This window comes from Xiphophorus couchianus, chromosome 21 (assembly GCF_001444195.1).
Source record: "Xiphophorus couchianus chromosome 21, X_couchianus-1.0, whole genome shotgun sequence".
Lineage (NCBI taxonomy): Eukaryota > Metazoa > Chordata > Actinopteri > Cyprinodontiformes > Poeciliidae > Xiphophorus > Xiphophorus couchianus.
Window position 1 is genome coordinate 9,578,379 of NC_040248.1, and position 14,938 is coordinate 9,593,316.

The 14,938-nt window shown below is 37.1% G+C and overlaps 1 protein-coding gene across 25 annotated transcripts in view; it reads left to right on the forward strand.

The window, feature by feature from the left end:
• Positions 1-14,938, forward strand: part of kiaa1217 (KIAA1217 ortholog) — a 119,211-nt gene that overhangs the window by 88,830 nt on the left and 15,443 nt on the right. For 22 of the 25 annotated variants that reach the window (XM_028005656.1, XM_028005658.1, XM_028005649.1 and 19 more), the window contains 6 exons: positions 374-467; positions 5,584-6,431; positions 8,080-8,184; positions 8,631-8,680; positions 10,727-10,869; positions 11,021-11,196. In XM_028005656.1, coding sequence (XP_027861457.1) covers positions 374-467; positions 5,584-6,431; positions 8,080-8,184; positions 8,631-8,680; positions 10,727-10,869; positions 11,021-11,196 — 1,416 coding nt within the window. The remainder of the gene's footprint in view (positions 1-373; positions 468-5,583; positions 6,432-8,079; positions 8,185-8,630; positions 8,681-10,726; positions 10,870-11,020; positions 11,197-14,938) is intronic. The other 3 variants (XM_028005645.1, XM_028005652.1, XM_028005651.1) reach the window with 3 other exon arrangements.

Genomic DNA, 14,938 nt, shown 5'->3' on the forward strand with positions numbered 1-14,938 from the left:
TGCCCTCTTACTCTGCAGAGATCCCGCTCAAGTGAAGTGTGTACTTTGTGACTAATCCTTTATCAAGGTTGTAAAAAATTGTCTTGTGGTGCCTTAAGGTTGGTACAAGGTGCAACACACTTAAAGTGAGATCGGCACAAAGGAAATAACAGGTCCGCTTGATGTTTATGTAGATCAGCCGCATCTCAGGAAACTATTAGTGGATATTTTTGTTAGAAAAAATGTCACTTGACGATGGACTGTCAGACGCTCTGTCAGGTTATGTGCCGTTGGCTGAGCAGTTAAAGAGATCTAGGTTGAGGCAAGACCGGCCGCATTCTGACGGGGATATCTGGGCCACCTTCCTACCAACCAACACCTCCTTCCCTTACAGGAACATCACAGATCACTCTTGCCTCAAAGTGTACCACAAGGATCCAGCTCAGGCTTTCAGCCATGGACCTCGGCCTGCCAACGGCGATGCCAGGGTGAGTACGTCTCTTTTGTCCCAGCAGCTGAGGGGAGATGAATAGATCTGGTGCAATAAAAAAGCAGGCTTTCCCTCTAGTTCTTAAACTCACATCCTGTTTGGAGTTGAGGGAAGGAATGTCCCCCTGGCTCTTGTTAATCTGTCTACAGGGGGGGTTCTTTTTGTTCTCCCAGAGACCTTGCCTTATACGCTCTAGTGAAACTTTTTAGGGGACAATCCAACTCCATTCCTCGGACTATATCCCTTACTCATTTCTTATCCCAATGTAAGCCTTAATCTCTTTCTCGGTTTCTAATTCTACTGTTTATTTCCTGCTGATTTACCAAAACCTAAGCCCAAAAAGCTATTTCCTCAAATGTTCCTCCTCAATCTGTCTCTCTGTAATCCTCATGGCTCTTTATCTGACAGTCTTGTTATTTCCTGTCTTCAATAGATTTACTGTTGTTTCACTGGCAATATTATTTCTTTAACATTATCCATAGACTTGTTGCCACAAACCAGGCCTTATGTCAAAAAAAAAAAGATTGATAGCAAATTATGTATGGCACAATGTTGGTTTTGTAGGCCTGAACTCAGTTGGTAGTATAAGTTTTTAGTAAAAATATAAAAAATATTAAATGTATGAGTTAATAAATAGAAGTTGACATTCTTTTTTATTATCAGTACTTATAAGATAGTAAAACACACCATAGAAAATGCTTAGTAAATGAAGAAATTAAAAATAAGAAAAATAAATACTTAAATTTGTTAAGGAATTAAATTCTGTCAAACACTGTGCAGTTTCTAGCATGGAGTTAGCAATGCAGAAGAGTGGTGTTGTCCTCAACAGTTCTGTCATTGTTTAACAAACCATCAGTTGACATAAACTTTGAGGGTTGAGTAAGGCTGTGGGGTACTAGAGATTAAGTATAACCAAAGGAATTACTTTGTTGACATTTTATCCATTAATCCAAACCAATGTTGCTCTTTCTTAATAACGTTATTGTTGCAAGTTTGAAAACTAAAACAAAACTACAATAAAAATGTATTATGGGACCTATAAAGATTTGAAATGACAAATGATGTGGAAATGCTACTGAAAAACTATGCAATGATCAGTCCTTATATTGATACCATTCATAATATTACTGGCGCAAATCCAATTCTTATGACGCTCATGAGTAGATCAAGTCTTTGTAAATATACTTTTGCACTGCCCTGTGCAGCTCAACTTATTGCCCATTGATCATGGTTAAGACTTTGATCTGAATGCCATCAGATCTGTCTATGGATCTGAATGCCATCAGATCTGTCTACCCAATTATTTCTACAACCACAACAACTTGTGTTGTTACTTAATGTCAATTTAACTTAAGCCTGTGAAGCACTTACAGAGCATTTTTTGGGTATCAACTTTGTTTTGTTGAAGGTGAAATAGCAATATAATGCTTCATAATCACTGGAGCAAACTGCCTAGCAATAGGGAAAATTTAGTAATATTATTTGAAGACGAATAACCAAATATTTTAAAATACTAATATTTATTTAGATCATCTACTGCAAAGAAATTTGCAAAATAAACAAGATTTTACAGACTTCTGTTGTCACCAGTAGTCTATGTCAGAGAGTTTTGTTATGTACACTGAAAAAATATGCTTTGTAAACAGAACGTTAATTTTTGCCCAACTTCTGTTCTGCTTTTCCATTTTCAATAATAGTATTGAAATGATAAATGTTTCACTTTATGTAACATCATTATTTCCAAATTCTAATCACTTTCTAACATCATTACAGTTATTTACACATTTACACACAGTGCGTCTATCCAGTGAAGCTTCTCTAAATGTTCACACTCTACTGCTTTACCACCACAGCTCAGCTCTTTATCTGTTTAGCTTGGCGTCCTGTGACTCTCTGCAGTTTGTGAATCAGTGTAGAAACCTTATCCAATGCTGACATGGCAAGAGACTGAAGCAGCTCTGTGTACACAAACCAAATAGGCAACCCGCACTACCGGAGGCTTAAGACCACAGTGGAAAAATAAGCCTGGGTGTTGGAGTTAGCTGTTTTCAACAGGACCCCTCACATCAGTCTAATCTGGTTGCCTGTGTGCTTATTTTTCAAGCCGCTGGCTTGTCTTTTTTTTTTATCTCAAAACAGAAACTCATCCTTATTTTACAACAAAATATGTGTATTTTAGGGCTATTTTGAGATGTTTTGTTTGGTAGTTTAGGGTTCTAGCATCTGTTTGAGATTGACCTAGAATGGCTAAATACTTTCTGAATATAGCTCTGTTAGAATAGGAATTTTGCTTCTATGCACCAACATTTAGAGAAAGTCAAGATTTTTTCTTCATCAAGGTGTAAACTTTCAGAATAAAAAGTCATTTATGCTCTGCAGATCACACTTGTGATACTTTATGCAGGTTGTGCGAAGTTTCTCTGTAAATATGTTTCTCTTTTCATTTGTTGTCACAGCCAAGCATGGACTCTTTGTTACAGTACATTTTCAGGAGTTGTTTTCCTCCAGTTCACAAAGCACACTCACTTTTGCACATGCAAGAGTCACACCCACGTCATTGTTTTCTTCCCTACAATGATCTGTCTCGGCGTGCTTGAATAAAACAGATAAAAAACAACACTGCACAAAAAAGTGCTCAAAGAAAAACTGTCCCTGACGTGTTTAAGAACTTCCACCAGGGCTTTTGACACATCTTGGCTTCTAGGTGTAACCTATGAGTCATACCTTGATGAAACAATAACTTGTTTGTTTGACAGGAAGGAAAATGGAGTGAATCCAGATCTGCATGTGACAGCTTCCTTCACAGTGTTATCATACAAAGCATATCTCAAATCTTGAGGTTTTGTTACTGTTTGTGCACTCGATATTAGCCTTGCTAGTTAATTTGTTCTTGTAAAAACAAATTGTCTTGAACTAGTAATACAGAGAGCATTGTTACTTTTTTGTTTGGTATCTATCTAAACTATGGTATATATTTGCAGCTGCAAGTTTGGATGTGAGCTAAAGTGGCTAAAAGGTTTAACTTTTCAACTTTTCTTGATTGAAACAAAATCTGCACTTCAGACATCACGTAAACAAATTCTCATTGTAGAGAATACATTTATTCATATTAATGGAAGTAATCCACACATTGTACCCAGCTAAACAAAGGGATATTGTGTTCAAACTGTTCTTTAGATTGTTGATTAGATCACATCATGTAGTCCTCTATAAAACCTAGATGTTAATCTTGATTCCAATTCTTTTTTTTTTTGCTAACCAAATCTCAAAGGTAATTTCCTCAAAAGTTATTATCTGAAGTTGGTGTCATTTTTCCTACATAACCCATTAATGTTTCTTTAAGTTAGTAGGGCTAACGATAAATGACAATGATTAGCTGACTGGTTAAACAGGCATTGTTTGACAGATCTTGTTGCAAATTACCATACATTTTGCACCTTTCCAGCTAGGCATTAGGTATTTTCCATCAAATTATGTGCATTTTTACAACTGCAACTATCACACAAAGCTTACTCTTTACTGTTCCTGGTTCAATTTCTTCACCTCTAGGCTTTCAGAAAAAACACATAGAAAAATTGTAAATAAGGCAATTCCATTAAGTGTGTCTAATTAGAGTGCTGTAAAAGCAGCAAGGTACACAAGGATATTTTTTAAATGAAAAAAGACTTTTCCTACATTAATTAAGTGCACAATTAAAAACTAATATTTGCAGTTAAGCCTAGGCTTTTCTTTGCATAGCTGAAAGCAAATGCAAAATCCTATGCTAGGCTAGGAGAGGCTTATGACTCCTATGCTAGGCTAGGAGAGGCTTATGACTTAGGAGAGGCTTAAGCAAAACACAACAACACTGTGTTTTGCTTAATTGGTAGCTAAAGACAAACTATCTAGATTTGTATCATAATTTTCATTCTACAAATACAAGCATAAAAATGTATTTTAAAAAAAACTTTATGTTCTAAACACTGTGATGGATCAAAATACTTATCCATATCCTTCAGTTTTATAACTGTATTTTCTGAGGTGACAACCAACAATGGAGGACACGGTGGCTTATCAGTCAGTTTCGTTGTTTCAATTTGACAAAGTTGGTTTTTTTTATAATTGTACCAGTCAGCACACTACCTTTTAACCTTTCAGTGGCTATTAAATACTTTGTACACAAATGCTGTTTTAAGCTTGCACATCTGTTTAGAGGGTCTGACATTGGTGTATTTGGACACATTAGTCAACACATTCTCACTCCCGACTCGTCATATATTGACGAGTTGGGACAATTTCTGACCATGCGTCACATATTGACGCGAAGGGTACCCCCTTCGCGTCAATATGTGATGACTTGGGCAGGGTCCTTCAGCGTCACATGTTGACGATTTGGGAATTTCACATGTTTTAAGTGGATTTTTGACGCGAAGGGTTCTCGTAACCGCTGCCGAATCTTCAAAACCCACTGATTTGGTTAGGTTTAGGGCAAAAATTACGGTAAGGCATAGTGTAAAACCCCTCGCGTCACATATTGACGCGAAAGGGGTACCCTGCGCGTCAATATGTGACGAGGACGGACCGTCCCATGCATCAACATACGACGAGTTGGGAGTGAGAATAGGTTGCATTAGTTTAGCCTATAGTGTATAAGGCTTTGCTGTCTAATACACCAGAAAATATGACTAAACAGCTTTTAATACATTTAGTAAATACTAAATAAACAACAAAGGCATTCAATGGAAAGACTGAGTCTAAGGAAATAGCAAATGGCAAATAAAAATACCTAGGCTAGGCTAAGCTTGAAAGATTACTGGGCAAAGATAAAGGGCTAGGCTAGTAACACTATTGTCTTTCTAGACATTAAAATAAGGAAATGCAGAAAAGTAGTTTTCCATTGCAATCTACGTATTATCAATAATAGTTGAACAAATAAAACCCATATCTTATTCACCTTTAAGCTATTTGCTAATAAATGTCCATCAAAAGATTAACATTTATACCACCGCACCCTTTGTTTGCTCTTACTGGCTTAATTTCTTACTCTCCAGGTATGAAACAGAATTGCTGTATTCGACAGGTCATTTAAAGAGTCTTTTACATGAAACAATAATAATGTTTTGGGATTTTTCCAGATGCACAGCGACATGGCACATGTCACCCGTGATGGTCAGCACCCTCTAAGACATCCACCTATGGGTCCTCCATCACACCATCCCCTGCAAGGAGCACTCCCACCTACTCCCCACTCCATGCCACCATCCCCCTCCCGAATCCCATTTGGCCCACGTCAGAACTCTGTCCCTGGAAGCGCCACTATCCCAAGAGACCGGATGTCTAATGTCAATCCTTCAACCCGGTCTGTCTCTCCTTGTCCCAGCGCTATACTGGAGAGACGGGACGTGAAGCCAGATCAAGACTTGGGTGGGAAAAGTCACACTCTAACTAGAGGGAATGAGGGTTTGTATGCAGATCCATATCTGCTCCAAGAGGGACGAATCACCATGACTGCAGGTCATGGGCAGCACAGCAGCCCTGGACTTGATGGTCCAGAACATGGCATGGGGGGATTTCACCGTGCCTCCATCCGCTCTACAAGCTCTTATGGTGGGCCCAGTCCTACAGACTCTGTGGATCACTCTCCTTTGTATAGGCAGAAGTCTCGAAACAGTCAGTTGCCTACTTTGGGTTCCAAGACTCCTCCTCCGTCCCCTCATAGGATGACTGAGGTACGGATGATTGATATCCACGGCATGCCCCCTCATGGTGTACCACCTCATGGTGTACCACCTCATGGTGTTCCACCTCATGCTGTCCCACCTCATGGTGTTTCCCTGGAGAGAGGCTCACCAGTGCGCCAGTCCTTCAGGAAGGATGAAGTTGCAGGGGCTAAGCCCAGGAACAGCATGGGATCTCCTGTGGTCCCAGACCCTCAGGGTCACTCTCAAGGGCCGGCTCCAACTCCAAATGACCAGGAGACACGGTAAGCAACTGAATCCTGGATGTTGCAGTCATTTGGCATGGGATTGTTTGTATTAGGATTAAAGCATAGCATGAGAGCATGTACTAATTCTGCATCACAGTTTTACTTTCACCATAAGCTGCTGAGCGCCTGTGACTGGCCATTTCTCTAATTCATCATCCACAACTAAAGCCAAATATAACCTGTGTTCTCACTGTTCTTTAAGGTCTAAAAATTTGGTTATGCAGACTAATTCATTTCATATGTGAGTACATAAATACAGATGAAAGTTCTAGAGGCTTCTCTTCCATGGTGTCTGCAAGAACTTTATGCATATGGAAAATCCAGAAAAATATTGACCTGGCTTTACTCACTCTGTCAGTCAAACAAGATCAGAGATGACCACCTGGGAGACTTTAAAAATTTCATTAGGAATGCTCTTGCATACTTAAAATGAGCAGAGGAATTCTGTTGGAAAGAACTAAAGTCAACCTTTAAGACAAACTTTATTGAGCTGCCTTCATGTCTATTCGTGTGCGATATTCTGCGTGAGACTGTAATTAGGACTTGACTGTGTGTCCATCTATTGTCGAAAGTAGCCACAACCACAGTCCGCCCTGTGTCCTTAACTTGCCTCACATTCTTCTTAAGGTAAACATTCCGAGCAGAAGACAAAAGTTGCTCACTTTTCCAAGCACAAACAATCTCATTGTATACTTTTGTGTTACTTCTTCTGGTGTTATTATTTTCAGTTTTCATTTTTATTCTACTTTTGATGGCTACCACAGTTGTTTTATTTAAGGAGAGTAAAACAGTTTCTCTCCAGTCTATTAATAAAACAGTCTATTAATCTATTTTTTTTTGTTGGGAGTGGGGGATGGCGCAGGATGCTAACTCTGTTTTGGTGGTGTAAATGCAAAGTAGTGTTCTTACTTATTGAGTTGATTTGCATTTATTATACTTATTAAATGCAAAATGTGTATGTGTATAAATATTGTATTTTTAGTTTTTATAGAAAAATATACACCATCACTAAAAGCAAGATTGTAAAACAAAACCTGGAATATTTTATCAAATCACATCACCTACAAGCTACAATCAGATGTTTCAATCAAATGTTTGGGATTTTGCAAGTGATTTTTTTAAAGTGTATTAAGGATTAGGAATTGCTTTCACATATTAAATAATATTTTTATTTAGTATGTAATAGTGAGATATTTTCCACCAAATAAAAAAAATATATATAATTGTGTATATTCATACAAAATCCATCCATTTATCTTTTATTTACCTGTTTAGGGTCATAGGTGAGGTTTGGAGCCTATCCCAGCAGTTGCTTTGTGAGAGGTGTGAGTTCACCCTGGGGAGTGTGCCAGCTAGTCATAGGGCAACACAAAGACACACAGTCTACTTGAGTCTAAAATAATAAAGAAAGAATTTCCACTATGTTGCTAGTATTTTACTTTTTTTATATTTCATTTTACTGACTCACCAGAAACAGAAGACATAAGCAGTAATATTTACTCTGAGATATTCACAAGTCAAATTTAAAAACAATGTTCAGTAAGCAATAAAACAAAACAAACTATTGTGTTAAGAGCGTTGGTAATTAGCTGCTTTGTGTTAGTGCAAGATTTAACATCAGTAGCATTTTTTAATGTTTCTGCAGAGAGCGAATGAAGTTTATGGAGCAACAGATTACCAGCTTGACTGGTCTTGTTCATCATGTACTTTTAAAGGCTCCAAACTCTAGTGGCAACAAGGAGTCTCAAAGGTAAGCAAGTCCATTAAAGAAGAGAGTGAGATCCCAGAGAAGGTAAAAAATGATTAGTGATTTAATAACGGAAAGGAAGAATCAATGGTCTGAAGAAATAATCAAAAGTGAAAGTGATTTGACTGATCTTAAAGTTGGTCTCTATGTATTGACTTTGTTTATGGTTTTGGCTGCATTTAGACTCTTTGCATTATGATCCTCTGTTTTAATGTGTACTTGGAAATTAGAGTACAGTCTATGTGAATGCAGTGATTTTATACATTCCTATGAATGTCATTAAGCTTAACAACATTAACACCACCTTTACCCTCTGGTTTAACTTCTCATACTTTGTTAATGTATTCATCATTACTAATATTACCCTGTAAACCTTTTTTCAATATTTCTTTTGTGTGTGTCAAAATCCTGCTCTAATGGGTTTGTTTGGTTTTTTTTCCTGCCTGCAGCGAGAGATCACCAAATACTTCATCTCCAGCTCACAGCACACCTAGTTCAGGTTAGTATTACTGTAATTCCCCTTAACCTTCTTTTTTTCTAAATCTGTTCTATCTTTTAATGCCAAAATATCTGGTGCAGACAAGACCACACATTGGCATCTGTCAACAGGCTGCAATGAGCAGAGTGTGGGGGGAGTAAAAAAAAACACAAAGTCTGGCTTCTTTTGCTTGTCATCAGCTTATATTTTCTTACAATACATCCAGTTTAATTTGAAGTAAGAGACAGGAGACAGCAGATCTCACACCAACACCTCAAAGCACTTCTTAAAACAAAATGCTGTTATTTGCTAAGCCTGCCAAGATGATTCAGTGATCCAATCTATGCTCTGCAGCCCCCTGCCACCTGATCTGTGTTGAAGGAAAGATTCACTAATGCCACTGCCAGTGGCAGAGCAAAGCATAACACTGTTTGTGTGCTTGAAAAGTTTATCAGAAGACAAAATCTTTCCTGACTGTTCGTTGCAGTTTTTTTAAAATATCTAAAACAGTATCAATTTGTCTTTTGAATAAACATAACAACACGCTGAGAATAAAACACAGTAATGTACTGTATGTGTCCTTTTTAGGTGAGAGGTATTTCTTGAAGCCAAACAAAAGCAGCAGTTTGAATTGTAACTCGTATTTCAGGTCATGGCATCTATCAGGTGGACACATGAGAAATTTTAAGGATTACGCAGATTACTGTTTCTTTTTTTACAGCCTCACGGTCTGTTTCTCCTGTTGACAGACTTCTGAAGTTAATGGATTGCGTATGCAAAGAAGCTTTTCTTTTACTTTGATATAAAGGTTTCAAGTGATGATTATTCTGTTTTCTATTAAATGACCAATTTTCATTTGCAATGCAAGCAAATTTGGAAGGATGATTCAACACATACATGGCTGTTCAGTCTAGAGTCAGTTGTCTCGAGTCTCTATAGGTCATATGCAGCTCTTCCAAGTACCTTACTCCTAATAAAATGATAACCAAAAGAATAATGTGGCATACATAGCACATTTGTGCATTTTGATGCAATTCACAATTACAAATGATCATATTAGCAACAAATTGCCACTATCTATTGACTACAGCTATGCCCAACTGTGGGTTATTTTATTAAATTTAGAATTTTATTTGTGCAACATTTAGATTAACAATCTGATTTATTCAGCAGACACTTGACAGCAAAAAACACAACATATTAAATTTTTATATATATACTTATAACTAAATGCAGTTTGCAAATATTTTAAATTACCATCTAAAACTGTTCAACTAATGTAACAGAAGAATTTCACCAAATCCTGCTGGGTCATAAATTGGAACCACATGCGTGAGACAAAGCTTTTCAGTAACAAATACTCTAGGTGTGACTAGTGTGAAATAAAGAATGAGATGTGGAAAAGTCGTTAAGCAGGGGAGGATCTGTCATTCTGCAGGCCTGCTTTTCTTCCAAAAGCCCTAGGAATCTTCTTTGAATGAATGGTATCATGAACTAAAATAGAAAATTTTAATAAAAAATATTGCAGAGTCTGCTAGTAAATTGAAAATTGGTCCTCACTGGGTCTTTCAACAAGATAATGATCCATGAGAATTGGCCAAATTACCCAGAAATGGTTCACCAGACACTTAATAACTGTTCTTCAACGACTATTAAAGTCCTCAGGCATAAATCCAATTGAAAACCTGTAGAGTTGAGCTAAAAAAAAAAAAAAAGCATAAGAAAGTATACAGGATTCTAAGTGATCTATACGGTACAAGCTGTGTGAAATGCCCAAGTTGCCTTTCTGGGAAAAGGGGGCTGTACAAAGTGTTAACAGCAGGGGTGCTAGTACTTGCAGTATATGTGGTTTCACATCAAACAAAATATATACAATCTTCATACAAGTGAAAGTATTTAAATGGTTTCAGCTTTCCATTTTATTTCAGGGAAAATATAAAAGAAAAGTTCATACATTGTTGACTGTGTGGTTTATTAGTGCATTTGTGCTCATTTTAAAGGCCAAAAGCTTTGCCGGAAATTATGAAAATGTTTATAACGTATTCTTTTTTTTTTTCTTTGCCCCAGCAGGTGGATCTACTATCGTGGCTCCTAAAGCCAATTCAGCCCCACCAGACAAGAACTTATCTCCACTCAAAGTGAATCTCATGCAGTTCAGAAATAATGTTTCTGACCTCAGGATACAACTTCATCAGATGAGACAGCTGCAGGCAAGAACTCCATCTCCGTTTACCTGATCTGTACTGTTCTGGTTAAATTTCAGACTTGAACTTGTTTGCACACCTCTGACCATACACGCATCTTAAAGGCTCCTCGCTGGAGTCCTTTGATATCTTATTTTACTGTGTACATCCCCTCCAGGTCCAGAACCAGGAGGTTTTACGGGTGCAGCTGAAGCGGGCAGAGCAGGAAATTACTATTAAACTCACAGAGGCAGTGCGGCGGGCGGAAGACCCTGTCCAGAGGCAGAGAGCTGTGGTAGAGGAGGACAGGCACAAGTACTTGGGTCTGGAGGAACGTGTCCTTGTACAGCTCAGGTACGATTATAAAATAAAATTAAACACAAGTCACATTTTAATTTCTGATAAGGTTTGCATATTATTTACGGTGTTTTAGATGGATAAAATAAACAATTTGGACATTTATTTACTTAATTTTTTGACTATATGAGAATGCGTTAAGATTTGAAAAAGACTACTTCATGCCATTAATATATTGCATGTTTAATATTGCTGATCAAGCATAAAGAAAATAATTCACAACACCTATATTTTGCTCCTTTAAGTAAGAAAAGGGACCTAAAGTACTTTTCACTTGTAGATTTTGACCCACTGTGAAAAACATTTGAACACAACTGATTTATGGGTCAGAATGACCCAAATCTAATTACGAATCTGTGGCAAGAATATAGATGTTTTACTTGCTGTAATTGCAGCAAGAGATGGTTACAAAGTGTACAATGTTTTCAAATTTTATTTTTTAATTTTAATCTTGTGTATCAGTTTCCTTTCTCTTCACAGTTCCTCCTACTTTATGTTGGTCACATAAAATTCCATTTAAATTCATTTTTAGTTGTAATGGGGTAAAATATGCCCAGTAGGTTTGCATCACACCATCTCACTGACATGCTGTACTTTCATAAACCAGTCAGGATGCTTCGCTCAGCAAATCAGCTACTTCTAGAAATCCCACAGAGTAGGTTAAAAACCAGAGGTGACTGAGCCTTTGGGAAAACACCCTCAAGGTATTAGAACAGCCTGCTATGGCACATTAGATCTGCTGTATTTTGTTATTTTTAAATCTTCTCTAAAAATCTTTGTGTCATTGTGCTTTTAACATGGTTGAGCTCCTGTTCAACTATGGAAAGTACCATTTTCAAAATGAGAAAATGGCATTTTCTCATTTTTTGATGGATACGATCACTTTTAACCCTATTTTGCACAATAATGTTGTCATTGTTCAATAAAACATTAGTTGTGTACTTCCTTGTTATCTATTAAGTAATTTGGTCAGCCTTTTGGTTTAAACGTGCCTCCTTGTAAAGCTGAAGGCACATTTACAAGATTATAAGACACCTTATAAGTGTCTTATAAAGTGTTCATAAGACACTTTAACTCGCAGCCTGCATGTTCAACTGGTCATAAACTGATTTCAATAAATTAGGAACCATAAACTGGGAATGTTTGAAAAATGTTATCAACATTCTAATTCATTGAAATGAAAATAAAATCACACTCCAGAAAAATCACCATGTTTTAAGGTGTAAAGCTAAAATTATGTGCTAAACCATCAAAACATGAACAAGACCTAGAGGTACTTCTGCCTTTTTATTTTTTTCTTTTGCATAGTGTATCTAATTTAAATTCCTTTATGGAAAATGAAGAAGTCATTAAGAGCACATCCTCAGAGCCACAGCTGAATCATCCTTGGATGGCACAGAAGTACTTTAGCATACTGGGCAAGGTAATACTACCTTCCATACAGCATCTTTTTCAAGGAATATTTCAGCAAGATAATCTCAAACCAATCCCTGAAAACCTGGAAAAGCACAATTCTATGATAGAATGTCAAGGTGCCGAAGTAGCTGAGCTGCTGTCCTGTCAGTTCAAAATGTATTAACCACATTTTGCTTTCAGCTCCTAAAACATGTTGTTTTTTTTTAAAAACTGATGCAACACAATGAGAACCCTACCACATTTTAAACTTTTAGAAGTGCCTTGGTAAATAGCAGTTCAAAATAAGCCCAAATTAAACACACACAAGTTGCGTGTGTCTGCATCAAAGGCTTTTACAAGTCTTCAAGCAGAGAGCAGACACACCCGTGCAGCTCTAATCAGCGCTGCTCCATTTGTAGGAAATCCCCCAGAAGGTTTCATCTTCCTCAGCTCACCTGAGCCATTCAGTCTTGTACTCTTAAACAAGCCACACCCTCAAAACCCTCTTCAGCTCAGGTTTTCACAGGCAAGCTGTGCCTGCGCTTCTGAGGCTGCAAAGAACAATAGGGTAATTACTGACTACCCTGCTCTTATTTTAATTCACTTGCCTCGTCATGCCAACAGGGATCCCTAATTAAATCCTTTTTATTTGGATGTGTTTGCAATGCAAGGACAAAAGGTTCTGTATTTAATCAGCACAGAGCCTTTCAAACTTATTCATAGCTCTTGAACGTTTCCACATTTTATTATGTTACATCTACAAATCTCAATGTAATTTATTGGAAATTTTTTGTCACATAATCTTAATACCGAAGGAAATTTGTGTTTTTGTTTTTTTCTTATAAATGTTCAATGCAACCAACTACCTTGTAGTAAGTAGTCCACTTGTGACATGGCGATCCACATAAATTGACAGATGGGGCTAGCAGAGCAATAATCAGAAAAGCAGCCAAAAGGCCTGTGGTGACCCTGGAGGGGCTTCTTAAATTAGGGCAAAACCAATAAGTAGTGGAGAATTCAGCCCTTATTTATAAAAATATATCATTTAAAAATGACACTTCACTGTTTGGCAAAACAGATGATAAGGTAACATACAGTATATGGCGAGAGAGAGAGAAAAAAATTTATGTACTTTTGAGTCAGTTGTGCAAATATTTTCTTTTATATAATTTCATATCTTTAGTGTGCCAGTGTGTGCTTCCATTAACCTGTCAATTTGATGTTCTTATTAAGAAATTTTACTACAGAGGGACAAAGAGTCATTCCATGCAACATGGAATCCTAACATGGATCTGGTCCATGCAGATATATTACAATTACTGTCTTTTAGTAATCTTGTATAACATTTTCTTTAGTCATCAACTACAGTAGCAGGGCAGCTTGCACTGCTTTGATTTTTGCTTCACTATTTAGTAGCACACTGATTAACATTTCCCTGCATTAATTCGTGCCACAGTAAACGGAGTGTTGTGGGATTCACAATTTTGTATTTGGGAAGTGTATTTTGATGAACCAACAGAACACCATCACTGGGCTGTTCATGTTCGTGACGCTAATTTTTAAATATTTCAATGCTACAGATTCAGGAGCTTAACTAGCATTTATAAGTTCCTCTGAAACATCGGTGTCTCAGATGAACCCCTTTGGATAATTATTTTATCTAGTATTAATTATACCATCATATTGATTATTTTGATCGCCATAGTCTGGTCAAATTAAACCAAAATTAGACTTTTTTCCTACATGGATTAGAGATGCAAAAGATTAAAACGGCAAACCAACCTGAATACAAAACATCTATTGTGACACTTGGTGGCACCAGCTGTAATAATGCTATTAACATTATGCTGCAGGGACAGGGTAGCTGGTCAAAGTTAATGGGAAGTTGGATGGAATTAAATACACAGAGAAAACCTGTTAGAGGCTGTAAAAGCCTTGTGACAAGAGTTTTCCATTGACCAGGACAAAGACCCTAAACAAACAATGAAACAGTTCAGATCAAAGCCCTGCCATGAGTTGGAATTGCCCAGTGAAATTCAAGACCTAAATTCAATTGAGAATCAGTGGCAGGGCTAAAATATGTTTATATATTCTCTCCATCCAGTCTGACTGGGCTTAAGCTATTATTGCAATAAAATGGACAAATATTTAGTCTTTTTGTAAAAGGTGGTTTTACAAAGTGTTGACTTAGGGTTTTAAACACATTTGGACACTGTGCTTTTCAGATTTCTATGTACAATTTAACTTTAACTTCACATTTGTGCAGTACTTTATTTTGATGTGTCAGGAAAAAAAAAGAAACTTCAAGTTTTTGGTTGCCATTTGAAAAATTGCAAAAAAATTC